Raw genomic sequence first — 22,198 nt, 5'->3', positions numbered from 1 at the left:
CTTTTGTTCACCAATTTTCTTCAATAGCACCTGTGTATTTTGGATTTCACAGAGTTAAATATTATATATTTACATACTATGCATTTTTTTTCTAACATTCCCTAGTCATTTGAGAGAGCTGACAACTGATGGTTTAAGTATATAGTTATCGTTATGCACATTCAAAATTTGCGATGAGCTGAAAAAAAAAATAACTAAGAGAAGCTGAAAAACTTTTGGCATGCATACAAAACTGTATAAATTACATTAACACAAATAAAGCTTGAATCGGGATTAGCATAACTTTGAACTAGATTTCAATAACTAGAAGTCTGCTCAAGAATTAATGTCTGAACACTTACCTATAGATCAAACCGTCTTTCCAGGAGACTTAATATGTCCCGAAATCGGCTCTGAGAAGCAAGAAGACAAGCTTATAATCTATAAATATACCCCAGGAAGAGGCTGCAGTTTGCAAAAATATAAATACAATCAACATTCTCTAGATGCGATTGTATCAACAGTGGTTGGTGTAGTAGAAACACAAGAAATAGAACCCGAGACTACAGAAACAAAAGAGAATAATACGGTAACCACCGAAGGAGACACTGATAGAACGGTGAAGTATGTAGAGGTTCGAGTAGTTCCAATACCGAAGGATCTAGAAGTTGAGTACAAATCAAACAAGGATAATAATTTTGCGAATAATTTACCAAAAGAAGGAGATGTTGTTCTTGCTAGAGTAACAAGAATATCGGCACAGAAGGTAAACGTTGAAATATTGGCAGTAGAGAATGAACCAATCCCTCTAGATAGTGGTGTTGGTAGTAATGGTGCTGGTAAAGTTGCACCAGGTGGTGGTTCTGGGGCATCAACATTTTCTGTATCTCAGGCCTCTTCTGATTTGGGAGAAACATTCCGTGGTATGATCAGGTCACAAGACATTAGAGCTACTGAAAGAGACAGAGTAAAAGTGATAGAATCCTACAAGCCTGGTGATATAATCAGAGCTCAGATATTATCATTAGGTGATGGGAATAATTATTATTTGACAACTGCAAGAAATGATTTAGGTGTAGTTTTTGCTAGATCTGATAATGGCGCCGGTGGGTTGATGTATGCTGTGGATTGGCAAACCATGGTGTCGCCATTTACTGGTGTACAAGAGAGAAGAAAATGTGCCAAACCATTTGAATACGAATAATCTTTGTATAGTAATATATCGCACATTGATATACCTCGAACTGCATTAATATAGTATTTTTCTTTATATATTGTTTCAATATTTCCCAGATAAACTAGAGGGACATCACTGCAATCTGTGACAGAATTTTCGATGATATGTAAGTGCTTATCGGAATTAACTGAATTAGTTTTATATTATCATGAATAGATTATTCTCTTTATTTAATGATTCTATAAAATGTATTGGGCGGTTACAGTATTACAATAATGTGTCCATGAGAGGGAATGTCTTATAGCTGGAAATAATTGAATGTTTATTAGTAATCATCCAAAAAAATACAAATAAATGGGATGATATAATCAGTTGACAGGATACAGTGGTGTTTCATGAGTTCCTCTCAAGTCGTACTCACTCAAACCAATCTTACTACCAAATTTCTGGAATCTCTTCATGTAATGTTCTCTCTTTTCTTTTGAATATTCAATCAAAGCAGGCCAATATACTTCATGTTTGTATTTGAAGTTCAAATGACCACCATAAATGGCATCTAGTTGATCCATAGGAACATATTTTGTGAAAGGTTCATCAAAGACTAACTTTTCTCTGGTCATTGGGTCAATGAATGGATGGATAAGTTTCAAAAATGTCCAAGCTAACCAAGGAATGTTTGTCAGCAAAGCTTTTCCAAGTCTTTCTGGATAATGTGTTTGTAGAATATGCAAAACCTCTTTCCCTACACCAATTGGAGGAATTTTACTGTTAGCCGGCACCTTTGGTACATCACTATACTCTTTAAAATCAATTAATAAAGCTAGAGATCCTTGACCAATAGGCATGAAATCAATTACTCTTTCCAACATAAAAACTAGATGTTGAACTTGTCTATGCGAGGTTTTGGTATTTTGTCTACCCGGTTTCAAGTATAAAATAGGTCTAGCATTATTTTCATACCCTAGAACAACTTGTTTACCACTTTCATTCTCTACAGCAACCAAATCCGATGTAACCTCGTCACCATTTTCTTCACCCAAATGGTTAATTCCAAATTCACGTCTCCAGGCCAATGATCCTAGGATTCTGTCAATGGCATCCTTAACATGCCACTTAGTAGCCTTTAAGTAACGTATTATACACTCTCTGGTTAGCCATGCTCTTTCTTCATCGATTAAACCCGAGGATTCAGTTGGATTTTTTTCTTTATTACCAACTTTCAATTCAGCATTTGTGAGGTACTTGTAGACTTCATCGTACTTCGCTTGTTGTTCAGCAGTCAACTTCTCTTCTTCCGGTCTCTTAATCTCTTCTGGAAGAGACTTGATTGGCTTATCTATGGATATAAGCTTCGATTCATCAACTTTCTTGACCTCTTTCTTACCTGTAAGCTTCTTAAACATCGTTCGATTACCTCTTTTAGAATTAAATCTTCTGGGTTGGCTAACTGTATAGTCTAGCGAGATAAAGACCAAAGCAAATTATGAAACGTTTATATAAATAATTAATTTTGGAATATTAGAAAAAAAGGAGAATAATGGGATATGCTCAAGTGCATAAATAAAACAGAACTGAGCTCTTAAAAGTAATAAGATGATTAGAAGTAGCTGGAAATCAAAAGCTACACGACTTTCTAACGATTTGTAATGATTTTTTACAATAATACTGGTGTTTTGTTAAATTTTTGCCCATCACACACATTATCTTTTTTTTTTTGTCAAATTTTTTCTTCAGTTTCTCGATGGAATTGAAAAATTTCAATTTTTTGCTTTTTACAGTGCGAGAAGAGCATTTCAATTCAAAGGAAAGCGATGCAATAACACCGATGTGTTAGTATCGCAAGTGTCTTGTGAGAGACTATCTGCATTAACAACCTATCGCACCCAGGGATGCCACTATAATGTGTTTGTCGGTAGATATACTACCATCCCAAACACGTACCTCCCGGTTCTACTGTACAGTTTTCATTCTGACTCCACGAAAACACGAAAAGAAAAGCATCACAACAAAAAAGGATTACACAAACAGATGGCAATTCTTAAGAGTGATAATCTCGTAGAAACTTGATACTAAGAAAACGGAACGTTTCCTGTGAATTTTGAAGATCATACGAGACTATTAGAAACACCGAAACGACATATCCGATAATATTCCCGCATCCTTTCGCCCCCAGATTGGTGCGGATTTATCACGTGTAATTCTTGAATGGTTTGCGAAGAGTCCCACGGAAAGACATCAGAATGGAGATGAGCCGGATCCACCAAGGTGTTCGATACTGATAACGAAACGGATCCGAAGTGGAGTTGTGTGTTGTTCCCACGGAGCAAATATCCGTCATTAAAACTGAGTCATATGGTTATTTACGTATTGTGTGCCGAGCATACAATAGATTTATACCTATATAGTATAATTACAAATGCAGTTTATTGGGTCTATATAACTGTAAAGATCATTTTAAGTTAAAGAAAGATGACTTCTTCCTCTTTCCGATCTTTGGTGTCTCTGTAGATACGTTAACGTGTCGCACTGGGGAAGTATTTGCTGTGTCATTCCTATGTCGTACTGGCGAAGTATTTATTTCTGTGTTTCTATTTGAGTGTTCGGGACGTGAAGGCCTTGTATCGAAAACACGTCGAATCATGTTCGGTCTCTTATTTTTTAGAAATATGCTGGGTTCTTCCCTCTCTGATCGCCTTTTCTTGACTATCGGTTTATTTTCTTTTGGAGTTTCTTTACCTGGTGATAATGCCGGTTTAGCCTGATTACTAGTGTCTATTCGTTCGTCTTTATTCCCTGCTGACACTTTAATCGATGATCTGTTTGTATTTATACTCCCAGATCCCCCACCAAATGCAACTCTATTATTGTATACTTTCCGTTTACTGTCATCGAGTCTACGAGTAACATCAAACCCGCCACTTTTGAAGTGTTGCAGTCTGTCTTTGTGATCTTTCAATGATTTACGAAATAACTCCGATCTCTCATTATTACTACCAGAGCGTCTGCTAGTTCCAAAGGCAAGCGACTTTCCTTCTATTAACTCTGTTTGTTTCTTTTGCCTTTGCTCTTCAATCTGCCTCATTTGTTGCCTCAATCGTCTAGCACTCTCTTCTTGCTTCTCAATCATATCCGATTCATATTTGTCGTACAGCATCCTATAAGGCAGTCGATATTTGCCATTGTCAGGGTTCTTCTTTATACACTGTTGAATCCAATTTCTTAGCAGTTCTTCATTGTCGTGAACAAGTAAAGGATCGTGTTCTTCAAAATATGATATGTAGTAGTTTATTATCTTATCCTTTTTACTGATATATATCTCGTGGACATTTGTTGGAAAATTATTTGTAAGCAGTTTTAGCCACAGCTCTTCGTCCTCTAGTAATAATAGTACATTTGTAGACTCTAGTTTTCTCAGCTGATCCAGTTTCAGTTTCTCTAGAATTCCACTGATGAGTCTGTATGGTACATTGTTGACACCTTCTATTCGGTTACAATGCCGCATCAAGTGTATCTGACATATTTCACTTAAGGATTTCATATCTGATGCATGACATATGACAGCAGCTCTAATTATTCTTCGATTGTTATGCTATGTATTGGGCTGGATACTATCTTTTTCTCTCACTTTATTGACCGCCAACAATAAGACTGTAAATCTTCTTCAAGTGATTTATTATCGGTCATAGACCTTGCTTGCAAAAATGGATATTCAGGCACGAGTCAAATACATAATGCCATTGTTCCTATTGTGGCCCTCATCGCAATTTTTTATTACATTTATGATCGGTTTTACGTCCGAAGTAAGAAAATAATGTGTCAAAAATTTATCTGAAACTGATAAAAGATGTAAAGGTAAAACTGAAGCATATTAAAGTTTAGTTTATATATATTATTTTAAATTAAATACTCTTTTCATTAGCATTAAGTTTCTCCATTACATATTTCGATTAAAATTTTGGACTGTGATATAGCAATTCGGTATGCGGTTACAATTCCATCAAACAATACAGACGCTTGCAAATTACTTTTATGTTAGTTATAGTAGTTTATTTAATATTTATCTAGTGACATAAGGTACTAACAAGGCAAGCTATCTACCTCCGCTCTTTTGAGGGAAATGGATTTAGAAAAAAAAAGTAATGTGCACCTTTATTTATATGCAAATGTAGTCATCGGCCAGATAACTATGAAGATCTAAGGAGCGTCCTGAAAAAGGACCAACCAACAGTGGTTTCCTTAATTTACTCTCCGCGAAGGGCTTTTATGACAGCAGGTCTTCTCATCATGTGTTTCGTCCATTTATATACCTCTGGAAACTCTACCTTAATATTTATACCTATTCTGTCCACAACGTTGTTCCAAGGAACAAAGGATAGATCTGCAATTGTCAGCTTGTCACCTACCAGCCAAACTGGGTAATCAAAGAACCTGCTCTGTGACAAAGGTGTAGTTCCTGCAGAGTAAGCTGCAGCATTATCTGTGTCCAATTCCATAATTAATGCTTCTCTCCGCTCAGCAAGTGCCATTTCGATAACACCGTAAACTCTTCTAACTTCTTCCGTATATCTTTCCACAGCACTTTCAATTTTTTGAGTATGGAAATATCTGAAATGAAGTGCTTGACCGATCATTGGAGCGTGGCCTGATGTTTGGAAAAATAACCAAGCGTTTATCTGCGCTTGGTCAGCTAAATCATCAGACCAAAGTAGTGGATTGCCGGTTTCTTTGTAAAACTTATTTACTAAGTGCAGCAATATAGCACCAGATTCCCATATGGCGAGATTTTCCAAACCATGGTCTATTAGAGCTGGAACTCTAGCATTAGGATTTACTGAAACAAATTCTGGCGCCCTGTGCTCCCCTAGATTAAAATCTAAGAAAATTGTGTTATATTGTAAGCCTAGTTCGCTCAAAACTATTGACACTTTAAATCCATTTGGTGCAGAACGATGAGAGAATAAGGTATAACCTTCCATGGGTTGGTTTTGAAAAAATTTCGATATTCTGGAATACTCCATCGGGTTGAATTGTTGTTCATTCATACGCTCTTGTTGTAATAGTTGCGATCCATGAGTGTGCTGAATAGGTACTTGGCGAGACATCATATTGGTATTTATGCTACCATCTTTATTGACGTTATCTTCATTTGTATTTACCAAATTGTGATTTCCATTATCATTAACGTTGTTATTTAGACCATTTGAAAACTCATAATTTATATTCTTTTGATCCTGTCCACTGCCGATATTTACTTGACGTAAAGCACTCGATAGATTAGAGATAGTTCCAGTATTGCGTGAGTCACCCATATTTTGTTCTTAAGGAGGTTTTATAAAAATTGTGTTGTTGTGCTAATATTTTGAGCTGATGATATAGTGTTCTTATTCTAATGAATCAAAATCGATGGTATCTAATAACACCTATTCTGCCAAAAAATAATAATGAATGTAAATTATTCGTCCAGGTATTATTTCGAAATGTTAGTGTTCCCACAAATCGTAAATCTAACTATAAGTACAGCTTTGATGAAAATTCTTTTGTTTTCAAATCCAGTTTAATATTATTTGTTCTATCCTAAACAAGTTTTAGGTAATACCAGTAATTTCCAATGTATGTGTGTATTATAAGGATCAGGCACCGCTGTTGTGAGTAATAAGTAGCTTCAAATTCTTTTTTTTTGCAAAGAAACCAAATGTGGCAGTAAGGTCAACCCAGTACTTGTTTAATCGATGTAGTATTTTATTTATCGTTATGTCTCCAAGCAAGATATGTTTCTATTTGTTGGACTTTTCTGTAATCTTCTCTGTTGGAAAAATCTCAAAATTTTGACTCGCTGAATTTTTTTTGCTTTGAGAATGACCGGGATTTAATGTACGTTTGAATAAACAGAGGAAAAAAAGTGCAACAGATATTCGTCATAAGAAATGATGTTTCCAAGCAATTTGAGATGATTAGTTCTAAATGGTTATGATACATAATATTAAGTAATTTTGTAATTGATGCATTATATTTATAATATTCTGAGTTAAATCATGCTATTTATTTTTTTTGGATCTTTTTCCCTTTTTGACTTTGGAAAGGGGCGATACATGACCCTCTGTCTGTATATGACTAAAGAGCTGATTCCTACTTTCAAACTCAGCTCTACATTCTCCACAAACCTCTTTAGCATCATTTTTGTTGGCAGTGACTGGTTGCTTGTCTGGTGTATTTGCCTTATTTTTTTTCTTTTTAGCCTTTGTCTTCTTTTTATTTGACCATTCTTCATCACTATCACTAAAATTTGATCTTGAGGTCTTACTTTCCTCAAGTTCACGCAGTATACGAGTCAGTTCATCTTCTTTCTCCTCTTCTGAGTCGCCATTGCTATCATGGTCTTGTTCAGCGTTCTGTGTTTCTGAGTTATCAGCTCCTGAGATCTGTACTTCTTCATTGGTATCATCATTAATCTCATCATCAATCTCGATATCATAATTGGTGTTTGATAATTTGTCAACCAGGCTATTCTGGTCCTCAGTATCATTGTTGTCGTCAGTAAAATCTTCGCTATCTGTTACAGATGATTGTGCTAGTTGTTCCTCGATTTTTTTTAGTTCAGCATCGATGTCATTAAGGTCCATTCCAGAGTACAATTTCTCTGTTTCAGATTCTGCAGAGTCAAAATCATTATAATCGGAAAGTTCATCTAAACCCAATGCCATACTATCTTTCTTCATCTCTTTTTGTACTCGATCAAGATTTCTCTTGTGCAATTTGGTCTTAATATGATTTTCAAGCTGCTTCTCTGACTTAAAAGACTTCTTACAAATGAAGCAATCATAGATAATAATTTCGTCAACATCTTCATGCTGAGAATTATTATTAGTTTGAAATTGATTTTTAGTAAATTCATGTCCTATTAGTTCATCGTCCTTGTCAACATTTCTCTTTTCAAATTCTTTTTCATATTGCTTTTCCAATTCTTTCCAATTCTCTTGATCAATTGTTTGCCAGCTTTGTAAGTGAAACTGCGCACCTTGTTCATTATTTAGACGCTCTTTTCTAAGTTTCATTTCATTTTCCTTTCTTAGTCTTTCATCGGCTAGTCGCTTTTCGGCAGCCTTTTTAGCACCCTCTTTCATCCGTTGATCGAGTTTCTTTATGAAATTGACGTATCTCTTTACTGTTTTTATATATTCCTCCTTAGCTTTAGCCCTCGCTTTTTCGTTCCGCTTATTGATCTCTCTCTTAGTCCTTCTATCGTAATTCCGGGAGTACATATATTCATCCTTCCATGTAAATGACTTTAGTGTGTTGAAAGATGACCATTTTGTGTAAAATAGTTTTAGTTCTTCATAGCTGGTACTTGAATATCCAAATATTGGGAACAAAAGGTTGCTTAGGTTTGCTTTACTACTATCACAAGCTAAAATATAACCTCTGCTATTTATGTGCTCTTCAAATTCCATATCCTTATAATTTTTGTAGCCATCTAAACCTAATCGGAGACCCCAACTCACTTCATCTTTTGCGATTTTAGCAAACACTTTTCCTGCAATTTGGTAAAAGCCGGCCGGAGAGTTATCTATACTAGTGTACAGAGAGGAATTGAAAAACATCATCAATTCCTCTGTTGTGACACCAGTAACAGTGCTGTCAACAACGTAGTCATCATCTTCATCGTTTGGATTGAGCGGGGTATCTGATAAGATCTGCTCTTTGTGACTGTCATACCAAGCCCTCTCTTGGGGATCAGAAAGGACTTCATAGGCAGCTCTTATCTCAGCAAATATTGTGGTGGCCTCTTCCACATTATCTGGATTTTTGTCAGGATGATACTGTAATGCCTTCCGTCTATAAGCTTTTTTTAGATCAAGATCACTTGCATCAGATCGTACCTCAAGTAGGTCATAATAACATGTTTTCATTTTTTGATCATAGATCAATTTGCCCTCAGTATTTTTATAAGCGAATGTTATTTCCTAGCGCACCTTTCTATGCGATACGTAATATATCTTTTCAAATTCTTAATAGTTTTTCAGATGGAAAATTCTATAGGAATTAGTAGTAGAAAGATAAAACAGAACAGTAAATTAGTTGAGACTTTGGTACTGGCCTCACTTGATGGATTATGGCGATCACATAACCTTTCAATGTTTTTAGTTGTTTTTTTTTTTCAGGCATCGCTTCACTTTTTTTTTTTTGCGCATTGCAATATGAAAAAAATGATACTGAAATCGGGATCGCATAGATAGAAATAATGGATATCAATATGAAAGTGATTCATGCTTGGTGAAATCTATAGAGAAGGTAAGATCAAATCTCAAGTTGAACGTAAGATTGTTGTGTATAATTCCTCTAATTTGAATTTTAAGGGATGCTCAATTCTAAATATGTTATGAGATAGCTGCCATTCACAGTAGGCACTATCGGTACATTTTTTCATTGAAAGCGGCTTGCTCATAAAGTATTCATTAAGAATATTAGCAAAATGTATTAGGATTTTGCGTTCGTGAATGATTTGAATTGCCGCTAATGGTAGTTTGATATCGAGTTTATCAAATGGAGTTCTGAAGTACATACATATCATTTTAGCCATATTTTGAAGCTGAACTAAAGATATATCTTCGATCTCGCTGATTTTTAATGATACGTATTCTTCTTTGCAAAATGAATTATCCAACTGTTTCAGTTTTTCAAAGCTTAACATATTATTTGTGTTTCCTGTTATTGATAGTAACTTATTATCTTTTGAATCGTTTAACTGTTGCAATTCCATCTTGGATTCTCTCTCTGTATTCAATTGTAGCTGTAACTCAAATACTGTCTTTTGTAATTGCTCTTTTTCTTGCAGAATTTCTTGTAGATTGAATTGTTGGTTATTGATTTGCTCAACTTCTGAGTGTAATTGCTGTATTTCGCTCTTCAACTCGTTGACTTGTGTGATCAAATTCAATGTCTCATTGTTTATTCCCGTGCTTATCTTGTTGGTCTTATTGACTTTTTCAATGGTTTCTAGGTTTTGCTCGTTATATTTTGAGACCAATTCATTGAGCTTTTCAGAGTTCAAATTTTCGTTGTCCTTTATTTGCTGAGGTAATTGGCTTAAGATTGCTTTAATTTCATCTAGTCTTTCTACCGCCTTACTTTGTATCGAAGTATAATTTATATCTTGATTTGTTTTGAAGCTGACAATGTCAGCATGAGTTTTCTTAATTGAGTCATCCAACACATTTATCGAAGAATCTAAACAATCTGTTATTATTTCACCGATTGGTCTACCAAATAAGATAAATGTCTTAATATACTCCCTATTGGACATCCTTTCATTCGTTAAATTCTTGATCTCTTCCTTTGAGGTATCTAATTCCAAAGTAAGTTGCTCAGCCGCCTTTGAAGATTGCTGAAGTTCCTCCTCCTTCAGTTGATTGTCTTTCTTCAAACTTTGTATGAGTTCATTTTGTGTTTGATTCTGCGCTGTTAATTCATTCATCTTTGTCTCTAATTCTGATATTCTGGAACTGGTTACCGATGCATTTTCGACAGCCTGGTCTTTGAGCATCCTATTCTCTTTAAGAGCGTTTTCTATTTGTCCTTTCATTTTTTTAATCGATGTCTCTATTAATTCATAATCGCTGTGCTCACTATCTGGGTCTTCGATGCCTAGTAAATTCTTGATACTAAATAGCTGATCCTTTAATGTTTCTATTTCTTTTTCATATTTAGAGTTAAAATCATCAATTTTAACTAGCGGAGTTGAGTGAGGAATTGTGGTTTTTGGATGGTTTAAAAAGTGGCCATTTGTCTCTCGAAGCGGGTGGTTTTCTTTATCCTCTTCATCATATGCATATTGAAGTGCAACAAGCGCTGCCTCTTTACGCATATGTTCAGCTCGCTGATCTTCAACTGACAAAGACATTTTATATTCCTATTTATAATTTTTTCTATCAGTATTTCGAATGTTAGGATCCTTTCTCCACGTAAAATGCCCGTATACCGAATAATGGAGTTTTAGTAACAAAACCTTTGGTAAAAACTCAACGTATTTTTGATTTTTAACTTTAAAGTCAAAAGATAGTAGCTTCAGATATACTGGGATATTTTATATATTTCAATTAATATATAGCTGCGCAATACATCGTTTTCAATAGTTGTTTTTATTTTTTTTGTAAACACAAAAATTAAGGTGAATCATTTGTCAAGATTACGCGTAGTATAAATATACAAAGTTGAAAAAAAATGCAATTTACATAACACATCGAATAACCTAATATAATCCATTAAAAATAAAGATTTTATAAAAAAAACACTTAATGAATGCTAGAGATGGATATGCAGCATAATATAAAAGGAATAAATAACTGAACAAGTTGTTTATAATATCATGTAGCTGTTCCTTACCTATTCAAAATCTATGAGAGAAAAAGAATTATACTATTTTTTTCTGAATGATGAGGAACGGCCTGTGTCCTCGTCTTCTTTACTATGTCTCAGACCAGATTTACTTTTCTTCACACGAGCCATAACTGGTATACTGATACCTTTGTTGCCATGTGCACCAAGACCTTCTCCGCTAGACCAGCCCAATTTCTCAAGCATTCTTCTTCCAATATTGTCCTGACCGATTTCAGGAGCATTCTCTCCAACAACTTCCCCTTCCTTAACATGAAATTTAGCAGTAGGTCCTCTTCTACCACTGTTCTCTTTGATTGCATCTTCTTTTGGTCTGCGTACATCAATTCGCATGAAAACAGGTCTTTGTCTAGTGAGTTGTAAGACCATGTTGTAATTTGGTCTACTCCATTTGGTTTTCTTTACTTTCTCGACCATTATGTGAGTGTGATTACCTTTTCCAACTTTGCTACTTTTTATATTATAACAGGTTGCAAATTTGGTTATTACTTTATTTCCATGTGGATCGAGTGGAGGAAAGGACATTCTGTCCTTATTTCTTGTCAAAAAGAGTTCGAATTCATCTCTAATATTCTGTACGTGGAAACCATATGGGTATTTCAAAAATAGATCATCAGAGTTCATATTCTCCTTATCAATAAAATCTTCTTTCAACCTTCTCTTTTTGGCTTTGTTCTCCATTCTCTTAGATAACTTTGCTTGTAATGTTTCCATGGTTTCATTATCCAAGTCAAGCTGTTCATTAACCAAAAGCTTCTTTTTCTTACCCTTGCCTGTGAATTCTAATGCTCTTGTTTCATAATCAATGTTTCTAGAGTTAGCGTACTTCAAGGAGTATGAAACAAGGTCGTCTACATCATCTCCTAACTCTTCATCTTCATCATCATTACTGCAAGAAGATACCGCATCAACATTAGGTAATGCATTATCCTCATCTGATTCATTGCTGGTATCTGAAAATGGAATATCAGAGTATGTCGGTGACGGTGGTGTTTCATCTGGTACTAAACTATTTTTCACATACGCTAAATAGGCCCCTACCCGATTCATAGGGAGTTCGAGGTCTTCTGTCAGAAACGAAACAAAAGCCTCTTGGTCAATCCAATGAAAGGAGTAGTCGCCGAAAAATCTATAGCACTTTAAAAAGTAGCTATTGTCGTTTAGTCCCAGTCTTATATTATCTACGATAACCTCAGATGTGTTTACTGCATAATCTTCTTCCAAAAATCCAAATTCAGGATCTTTTTCTTTATCTGTTTCAACAGTGGAGTCCATGTTATGATTATTAATAGTTATTCTGTCATCGTTACTTTCCGTAATATGAAGAGTGTCAAGATCATTTGAAAGAGTATTAGTTGGGATTGCACAGGTTTGGACAGCGTGATCTTTATCGTCATGTCTTTGTAAATCTATAATTTCATCTTGGTCAAGTTCCGTTTCAGGCATGTCGTTGCCACTGTTGTCTAGATATATATCATCTTCATCTTCAAAGTCATCAGAATCAATATTTTCTTCTTCCTGCATACGCTCTATCACATTTGAAATATAGTTATGAAAGGGATGGTATTTTGCTGTGGGTTTTCTGTCAACATAAACCTCATCGTTTTCATCTTGATTAAGTGATATTTCGACTTTTCCGACTGTTAAAACATTATGAAACTCAACATTACTCCCCATTTTTTTCTCATGTTCGGTTATATGCACTACCTTCGTGGGTTTTTGAGATATGTCCATTCCTTCTTCATCCACAAAAAATAGTTCCTGGTCCGTAACGGCGGTGATATCACACTCTGAAATGTTATTGTTATGCTTAGAATTTTCTATACTGTGATTAAAATTACCAATTTCTTGATCTGTATCAGATTCATCATAACTAATATTAGCGTCATTTTCTGTTGCGGCTGTATCAATTTCCATATCTTTTTCGGAATGTTCTGCGTATTCTGAACATTTATTGGCATCTTCTTCAGGTTCTTTTGATTCTTGATTCTTGGATCTGTTTGCTAATTGTAATATTAAGTCTCTCGAAGGATCATAAGTACAGTTGGCTTTTATAAATTCTATGGGTCTCTTTCGAAATGATGCGCTGTTGCCATTATTTGGGTCTCTCCAATCATTATGTCTTAGACCAGCCATTCGCATAGAGTTTAATTTTAGACTTGATTTGCGACCAAAATAATGGTCAGTTATAGTATCCTGAGATATATGTTTCCTTGGTCGATAATTATCTACCATCATGTCTGGATTACTTAGATCACCATCTCCTAGCGGCACAGACGAATTCAGCCAAGCACCAGGCTCAGATGCACTTCTCTCAGTTTCTTCAAACCCTCTAAATCTACCACCTCTTCCTCTTTTACTGCCCCGGCCACGTTGGCTACCTCTACCGCCACCTCTTTTCTTCCTAAACCCACCTCTACTTTCGAAGTGCTTATGTCTCTTAGCCATCTGACCAAAATTTAATCAATGATTATTTAATACACCAAAAAAAAGGTTAGACGTTGTATAGTTGTTAACTTTTTTCATATTAACTACCTCAAGGTAGCATTGCACTAATATATGCAAATTTATTCAGAAATGTGAGCATTTCATCCTAGCTCATCGCCTCTAACAAAATCGGTGAAATAAAAAAGTGATAAAATAAAGGGCAGTTAGTTAGATCAAAGCTTTACTTAATGATGGTCAAGCCAGGTAAAAGAAGCCATATCATCGGTAAATTCAATAATACTTAAGAAAGCTTTAGTTTTAGTTGGTAATGGTGAGATCAGATTAACAATATAGTGTTTTATTAGCTCTTTTTATTTTATTGATACTGATAATTTAAGGAGTTTTAGATGGAAACGATACATAATATATCGAATCGGTTACAAGAAGTGCTAGCTACAAACAAGAGTGTTAATGTAGATACTGATAATGATAGTTTGAGTTCAAATCAAGAGGATAATGAGGTCGAGAAGGTACGACATTTGGTAGTTATACTGGGAGAAAAGTACAGCTATGCTGTTGATCGCAACACGGGAATAAACGCATTAATGCAATGGTTTACTACAAACAGTGAAATACCTGAGGAAATATTGAATGCTATAAGATCTAAGTTAAATTTTACTTACAGAACAAATTTTGAACCCATTGAACGGGCACCAGATGGGCCCTCCCCAATAAACCCACTAATAATGCTGAGAATAAATCCGATCGATGCTATTGAGAATGTTTTCAATAATAGAGAGTGCTTTTTTACAGATGTAGGATGGGGCTGTATGATTAGAACAGGTCAAAGTTTATTGGGAAATGCTCTTCAAAGAGTAAAATCTACCGTTAAAGATCAGCCGTATATATACGAAATGGATGACACGAAGGAAATCACTGATTTATTTAAGGATAATACTAAATCAGCTTTTTCTTTGCAGAATTTTGTCAAATGTGGTCGGATATATAACAAAATAGCACCAGGTGAATGGTTTGGTCCCGCAACTACCGCTACATGTATCAGGTATCTAATACAGGAAAATCCATGCTATGGTATAGAGGCGTGTTATATATCAGTGTCTTCTGGAGACATTTTTAAGGAGAATATACAAGGTATGATAGATAGGTATCCAAATGGAAATATTTTAATTTTGCTGGGAATAAAACTGGGTCTCGATTCTGTTCATGAACGATATTGGGGCGAAATCAAGACAATGTTAGAATCGCCATTTTCTGTTGGCATAGCTGGGGGCAGGCCCTCATCGTCGCTTTATTTTTTTGGGTATTTTGATGATACTTTACTTTTTTTTGATCCTCATAATTCACAAACAGCGTTAATTGATGACTTTGATGAATCATGTCATACCGAAAATTTTGGGAAACTCAACTTTAGTGATTTAGACCCATCGATGCTTTTAGGATTTCTGCTGCCTTGTTCTAAGTGGGATGAGTTTCAGGAATTCACTTCTTTGTTGACAATAGTAAATGTGTTGGATGGTATGGATCAGTATCGAGATCCTGATCTTAACAGTAATGACATCGGAAATGTTGAACTATCACCTCAACTAAAACTCTCTCAAACACCAGATGCAATAACTGATGATGACTATGTTGATATTGGCGCATTAATACAAGGGAACAGTATGAATATTAATGACCGTGATAATGGCTATCAAGAGGTTCAATGCAAAAATCAGCAGATTGTAATTATGGATTCTTTGAATGAAACAAAACCGTTGGAAATAGAGAAAGTACTGGTTGGACAAGGTACCAATCTTGTGAATGCCACGACCCCTTGTCGTGAAGCTTTCCCTAAATAGTTATGCTATATATTTAAATATTATTCTTGTATACAATTGATGTGATATTTGATGACTTCAGTTCGTGACGATAGCGAATGTCATAGTTTATTTACTCCTGCCAAGCAACATCCATAAACACGGTTTATCTATTTGGTGGCCATTAAATCTGCAATGCATGATTAATATCCGCACTACATGATTAACATCCGCAAAATATGATTAATGGTATGTAAAGGTTGGCTCAAGAACCATCAGTTTGCGTTGTCCCCTCCAGTTGCTACTACAGACGGAAAAGCATATAACGTCATCTCGCACATCCCTCATCAAAAAATTGAAAATCCCTTTGTTAGCAATTTAATCCGATGGATTTTAGCAATTGGAAACAATGGGTTGGGTTCTTTTCAAATAATATTTCATATGTCGAGAGCAAGTGTGGAAGGAATTGCCATTGTTCTCAGTATTTAAGTACAACAGGATCAAATAAAAACTTGATAGACATAATTCCGAAAAGAGCAAGGGTCTGTACTCTTGGAAGAAAAGATTAGCGATAAGGTATTATAAAGTCGATACTACAAGAGTATATTTTAGGTCAATTAGATTCAGGAAAGTATTTTAATAAGAGAAAAATAATTTTAATCAGTTTTATTTTGATAGATTTTTTTTGTTTACATTCGAGGTGATCGTGTGATAGAAACAATTTGAAGGTAGCAAGTTTTACATTCTGACAGCCGGGTATAAGTTCAATCATTATATCGGTTTTGTATTTTTAGTTGAATTTTGGGGGAAAAGCCATTTCCAATTAATTAAAAGTACTTATACTTCCATTATGGAAGGAATAGTGAACGATGGGTCTGTTAACATAAACAGCAACCATGAAAAACCCACTTTAATATCTGTTCCTGGAAGCATAAGTAAATTTATGAAATCCGATAGTCCTTCTAGATATGAAACGTTTGAACCGTTAAGTTTTGCAACGAACTATGTTTCAATATTTGCAGAACCATTGGAAAAGAATAATAACGACAAGATATGTTTGGAGAATGAAAAACTATTGAAATGTTATTACGAATACAGGAGCGCTTTCTCAAACATAATGAACCATACAGTCAATAGTGCAACTAATAGTTATACTAACTTGAGCTCAATGAATGACATACAATTTAATCCAGATCAGCATAGACACGGCTCAATTACAAGTTCTATTGAGACATCTATCCTACAAAATGAAAGGCAAAGTATATATAAAGTATTAAATGATTTCCTCATTCATAAAGAGCATAAGCTAAACCCGTCCATATTGCAAAAAATCATGAAGATGGACAGAAGTCAATTCTATCGTGATTCACCATTTCGACCACACTTCGATAATAATGATAATAAATCAGATAAGAACATGGAGAACCTTAACAATGAAGCTGGTGACAACAACGATACTTATTTCAACTCTACTAAACCATATCTGCTGTATTATAAAAAACCGTTGAGTGTCAAATTTAGAGATTCGGAGGTTATACATAGGCACAATCTCTGGATGCCTGTTGTAAAGCGGAAATATCATTACATATTGAAACCTGAAAAACTGCAACAAACTTTAGATTATAGAGAACCTAGCGAAGAAGCAGCAGCTATCTACCGAGACTACTTCACTTCAAAGGCTTGTCCTTTATTCATAAAAGGATTGGACTTTGTACCGAAGAATTACGATACATACTCTGGTACTTCTATTGTACCATCGATTTTTGCTGACTATAAAATGCCGGGCCTAGTGTACCATTGTTCAGTACACTTGAATAATAACATATATATTATTGGTGGTTTAACAGCATGCTATAGGTTTGATGAAGAAGCTCCGGACCTTTCTGACTTCTATGTTGATCCCATCAAAAACCTCCCTCCTCCTCTATTATCCAAACTAATCAACAATCCAAGTCTGATATCGAATCCATTTCTATATGTATATTCGACATTGCAAAGTAGGTTCGGTAAGCCAGATTTTTCCGGTAATGCCCCACCTCCTTTAATTTGTGCAAAAGGATCGATTATAAATGATAGGTATATTTTTTACTATGGTGGTTTTGAGATTAAGACAGAAACGAAGAAGGATGAAAATGGCAAGTATTACTTGAAGAAAAGAGCGTTCGTTAACAATTTGGGGTATATCTTAGACACAGAGACATTAAAGTTTTCAAAAGTTGAAGTCATCAACCCAGGACAAGGATCTGAGAGGAATAACAAATTTTATCCCAGATTTGGCCATATTCAATTGTCTGCAAATATCGACCTGACTAACAATTCTGTCACATCGAGTTCAGAGAATGTTTCAGTACTTTCTTCTAGACGCACCTCTTCGCATCAATTGTACTACGGAAGTCATCACCACTACAAGACCAATCATGGCAACGGTCAAAACAATATCCGGCAACCTGAAGAATTATCTTCTATTGCGAAAAAGATGCCTCACAGTCTGGGTTCCGACTCAAAAGTTACTAACGACTCAGAGACAAAGATACATAACAAGACCAATTTGTCTCCATACAAGTCAATACATTCTATATTTGTGTTCGGTGGCTACACACAGACTGAGGACGACCAGTACAAGGCTCTTGACGATATGTGGCGTATAGATCTCCCGGTGGAGATTAGAGGTAAAAGAGGATTCATCAAATTTGCCTCAAAGGCTGAGCTCATCAATCTGCCAAAGAAAGAAGTCTGGCCATCTGCTCGAGCATTTTCAGCTTTCACCATATCTGAAGTGTTCCCCCCTATAAAAGAGTCCCTAGAGTCGAATTTATTGAAGCGCTTAGAAGAGCAATACTCTATTGATACAAAGAATCTAACAGGCAACACATCCAACTTGTTTGGCACCACAGTTGGTGTTAAATCGGACCTTGGAGAAGCATACCACGATCTGGGACCCAGTATACATAGTCAATTTAGCAGTCACATTAGCTTAAACAGCCTGAACAAGCCTAGTCAGCAAGGTTCGGCCGTTAATCTCGGTGCTCCCACAGAACACAGCAATGTAATTTCTAACTCGATGACGGCATTTGAGACCCGGATGCAGATTCTGTACAACAGTAAAGGCATTAACATAATCATGCATGGTGGATCTGACCACGATGAGATATACGGTGATCTTTGGATGTTTGATATCAAGAACGAGGTGTGGTCAAGATCGAATCTCTTTGCTAAGGAGATCAAGGACAAGCCCCGCCATGAATGCCAAGGTGACATCAGCTTGGCAGCGCCAGACGAGCCCCGTACGATTGTTGAGGAAGTACCCGTTGACTTGAAGCTGACTGGGCACGACATGGCCTATGAGGGCCACATGCTTGTGCTTCTCGGTGGTATCACGCAGACGGATCTGCCATCTATGTACCACGACGGGCCTATCGACGCAGACAGTGAGCCACGCCCGCTGCTGGGACAAAACACCGTCAACATCTTCGACATGGAGACAAGCACCCTGCAGGGCTACAAGATCAGAAAGAACGCCCAGGGCCACTACGAGTACATTTACGAGCAGGACAAGCCCAAGAAATCACACTCAGTGATGACCACCGCGGGCGCTACTGTCCACATAAATGGCAGTCTCTTCGTGGTGGGCGGAATCCTCGCACTGCGCTCCAACCTGAAGGACTTAAAACTACGTGCCACTGTCCTCCAGTTCGTAATACCACCTATAAGTCTGTCTTACTAGGCCAAATGGTCCTTCTCCTTAATTCCCTGTCAGCAGGCGATTTCCAGATTGTTCCTGCATAACAAGGAACGCTGTTTGTGATTTCTTGTCTGAGGGGAGATCCCCTCAAAATTAGTCTTTAGACTTTTGTCAACCCCTGGGACACGAATTACAGAGTAAACAGCCTTCTCTAGGAGGCAAACAATGGGGCTGTTCGAGATTGTACTACACCCCCACATAGAGACAAATCTCAGAGACAACGCTAGGACTCCCCCCCCCGTCAAATAGTGTCTTGGTTTTGGTGGAGGGGAAAGCACATGCAAGCTGATTTGTCCCCTTTTGTCCCGAAAAAGGACAATTTAATGGCTTAAAGCAGTTGACAGCTTTTCTGGCAGGTTTCCCGGTACGGAGATTAGGAAGATCGCCTGGGAATAAATTTTCTTCAAGGCCAGTGCTGGAAAATTTTTGTTCGGATGACGCAATAATGGTAAGGTATAAAGTAAAGGTTGGCTATAGACTTTTTTTATTCTATTGAGACGCTGTGAGGTACACAAGCCAAATTATAATAATAAAAAAAAAGACCCATAAACACTTGAGTAAATGACCATGCTGAGTCCCGAGAGACGTCCGTCTATGGCCGAGAGAAGACCTTCTATACTTGTGCCACATATCGATCATAATAGGGACGGTTCGAGCGTTGTGCATACGCTGATGGTGCCACATCTTGCTGGTATTGAGGACCCGCTACCAGAGGCCACACCAGAGGAAGTGGACGTGGTTATCATTGGTACAGGTATGGTGGAGAGTGTGTTGGCAGCGGCGTTGTCCTGGCAAGGATCCTCTGTGTTGCATATAGATAAGAACGATTACTACGGAGACACCTCGGCTACGCTGACTGTGGACCAGATAAAGAAGTGGGTGAATGGGATTAACTCCGGTGAGGTTAAAGGTTACACTAATGCAAAACTGTACGTGTCCACCCTAATAGGGCCCAACAGGTATGCCTCCCGCGATTTCGGTATCGATTTATCCCCAAAGGTGCTGTTCGCCAAGTCAGACCTGTTATCAATACTGGTGAAGTCCCGTGTGTACCAGTACTTGGAATTCCAATCCTTATCGAACTTTCACACCTACGAAAATGACTCCTTCGAAAAACTGACCAACTCAAAACAAGAGATATTCACCGACCAGAAACTACCTCTAATGACTAAGAGAAACCTCATGAGATTTATCAAATTTGTGTTTAACTGGGAACAACAACCTGAGATATGGCAACCGTACCAGGACAGAACTTTGGAAGAATTTCTAACGGAGAAATTCAAGTTGGAGAAAGCTCAAATCTCTGAACTTATTTTCTCTATCGGTCTGTGCTACAACATGAACGCAAAGATGCCTGCAGTATTCCAGAGAATACGTAGATACTTGTCGAGCTTTGACGTCTACGGCCCATTCCCAGTATTATACTCGAAATATGGTGGCCCTGGTGAAGTATCACAGGGTTTCTGTAGATCTGCAGCTGTTGGTGGCGCTACATATAAGTTGAACGAGCAACTAGTATCATATAACCCATCCACTAAAGTGGCTACTTTCTCGGATGGCAGTAATGTAAAAGTAACTGAAAAGGTGATTGCCTCACCAACCCAAGCACCTCCAGATTCCCAAAACATTCCACAACAAAAATACGAAGTTCATAGATTGACTTGTATTGTCGACAAGCCATGTCTAGAATGGTTCAATGAAGGGGAATCGGCTGCGGTAGTAGTTTTTCCTCCAGGTTCTTTGAAATCAAACAACACTGAAGTTGTCCAAGCTCTAATTCTCGGTCCAGGTAGTGAAACATGCCCTGCTGGTACCTGCATATGGTATTTATCTACCAGTCAGCAAGGCTCGAAGGCTGAACTGGACCTTGACGCTGCTTTGGAGGCAATGGAAATTTCAATTCTACGTGAATCCTCCAGTGATTTGGAGAACAATGATGACATAGTCCAATTTTCGGTAAACGGACAAACTATAATTAATTCTGTGAAACTAGGACAGTCGTTCAGAGAATATATTCCAAGAGAGAAACTTCAATTTCTATTCAAACTATACTACACACAATTTACATCAACACCACCATTTGACGTCGTTAACCCCGCACTTTTTGCCACAAATACGAGCTCAAAGGAACTCATGATCCCTGGTGCTAGCGATAATGGCATCATCTACTCACCAATGCCCTCTGTTGAGATATCTTACGATGAAGTGATAACCGCCGCAAAGGTACTGTACGAGAAAATTGTAGGTAGTGACGACGACTTTTTCGATGTAGATTTCGAAGATGAAGATGAGATGAGAGAAATTGCTGCTAATGCAGCTTCAAATGATATGACAAACAATAAAGTGGGTTCACAACAGACCAATGCAGGCATTGCTAACCCCATGATTTACGAAAACGCAATTGTCGACGAAGATGATGACTCTCAAGATGTTGAAATGGATAGAAATGATGACTCAGAGTTTGTTGGAGAAATGGAGATATGACGCAGCTCATTGATTGTGATTTATTATTTTGCTTTGAAATTTCATATCATATTTTTATTTGCATTACCTTTTAGTTTGTTATTTTTCTGAAATCAAAGGCATCCAATGACTGAGTGACTTCCACTTGCAGCTCTGTTGTGATAATCTCATAAGTTGAATCATTTCCATTTATATGAAGGA

At 36.8% G+C, this 22,198-nt stretch overlaps 10 protein-coding genes across 10 annotated transcripts; 4 read left to right on the top strand and 6 right to left on the bottom strand.

Annotated features, from left to right (window-relative positions):
- Positions 1-325: 325 nt before the first annotated feature.
- CSL4 (exosome non-catalytic core subunit CSL4) lies at positions 326-1,183 on the top strand (the record flags this gene model as incomplete). Its single annotated transcript, XM_448031.1, has 1 exon — positions 326-1,183. One exon carries the CDS (start codon positions 326-328, stop codon positions 1,181-1,183), a length of 858 nt encoding a protein of 285 aa, XP_448031.1.
- A 341-nt stretch (positions 1,184-1,524) lies between these two features.
- PDR16 (phosphatidylinositol transporter) lies at positions 1,525-2,559 on the bottom strand (the record flags this gene model as incomplete). The annotated part of the gene is made up of 1 exon (XM_448030.1): positions 1,525-2,559. One exon carries the CDS (start codon positions 2,557-2,559, stop codon positions 1,525-1,527), a length of 1,035 nt encoding a protein of 344 aa, XP_448030.1.
- Positions 2,560-3,605: 1,046 nt separating this feature from the next.
- Positions 3,606-4,694, bottom strand: ELA1 (elongin A; the record flags this gene model as incomplete). Its single annotated transcript, XM_448029.1, has 1 exon — positions 3,606-4,694. The coding sequence occupies one exon, from the start codon at positions 4,692-4,694 to the stop codon at positions 3,606-3,608; it is 1,089 nt and encodes a 362-aa protein (XP_448029.1).
- Positions 4,695-5,397: 703 nt separating this feature from the next.
- On the bottom strand, positions 5,398-6,465 carry URE2 (glutathione peroxidase; the record flags this gene model as incomplete). The annotated part of the gene is made up of 1 exon (XM_448028.1): positions 5,398-6,465. One exon carries the CDS (start codon positions 6,463-6,465, stop codon positions 5,398-5,400), a length of 1,068 nt encoding a protein of 355 aa, XP_448028.1.
- Positions 6,466-7,191: 726 nt separating this feature from the next.
- On the bottom strand, positions 7,192-9,063 carry JJJ1 (Jjj1p; the record flags this gene model as incomplete). Its single annotated transcript, XM_448027.1, has 1 exon — positions 7,192-9,063. The coding sequence occupies one exon, from the start codon at positions 9,061-9,063 to the stop codon at positions 7,192-7,194; it is 1,872 nt and encodes a 623-aa protein (XP_448027.1).
- A 395-nt stretch (positions 9,064-9,458) lies between these two features.
- CNM67 (Cnm67p) lies at positions 9,459-11,054 on the bottom strand (the record flags this gene model as incomplete). Its single annotated transcript, XM_448026.1, has 1 exon — positions 9,459-11,054. One exon carries the CDS (start codon positions 11,052-11,054, stop codon positions 9,459-9,461), a length of 1,596 nt encoding a protein of 531 aa, XP_448026.1.
- A 515-nt stretch (positions 11,055-11,569) lies between these two features.
- On the bottom strand, positions 11,570-13,996 carry SQS1 (Sqs1p; the record flags this gene model as incomplete). Its single annotated transcript, XM_448025.1, has 1 exon — positions 11,570-13,996. The coding sequence occupies one exon, from the start codon at positions 13,994-13,996 to the stop codon at positions 11,570-11,572; it is 2,427 nt and encodes an 808-aa protein (XP_448025.1).
- A 386-nt stretch (positions 13,997-14,382) lies between these two features.
- ATG4 (cysteine protease ATG4) lies at positions 14,383-15,834 on the top strand (the record flags this gene model as incomplete). Its single annotated transcript, XM_448024.1, has 1 exon — positions 14,383-15,834. The coding sequence occupies one exon, from the start codon at positions 14,383-14,385 to the stop codon at positions 15,832-15,834; it is 1,452 nt and encodes a 483-aa protein (XP_448024.1).
- An 808-nt stretch (positions 15,835-16,642) lies between these two features.
- Positions 16,643-19,516, top strand: GPB1 (Gpb1p; the record flags this gene model as incomplete). Its single annotated transcript, XM_448023.1, has 1 exon — positions 16,643-19,516. One exon carries the CDS (start codon positions 16,643-16,645, stop codon positions 19,514-19,516), a length of 2,874 nt encoding a protein of 957 aa, XP_448023.1.
- Positions 19,517-20,101: 585 nt separating this feature from the next.
- MRS6 (GTPase-activating protein MRS6) lies at positions 20,102-22,018 on the top strand (the record flags this gene model as incomplete). Its single annotated transcript, XM_448022.1, has 1 exon — positions 20,102-22,018. One exon carries the CDS (start codon positions 20,102-20,104, stop codon positions 22,016-22,018), a length of 1,917 nt encoding a protein of 638 aa, XP_448022.1.
- Positions 22,019-22,198: the final 180 nt, after the last annotated feature.

This window comes from Nakaseomyces glabratus, chromosome J (assembly GCF_010111755.1).
Source record: "Nakaseomyces glabratus chromosome J, complete sequence".
Classification (NCBI taxonomy): Eukaryota; Fungi; Ascomycota; class Saccharomycetes; order Saccharomycetales; family Saccharomycetaceae; genus Nakaseomyces; species Nakaseomyces glabratus.
This window is presented reverse-complemented; position numbering and strand designations above follow the sequence as displayed.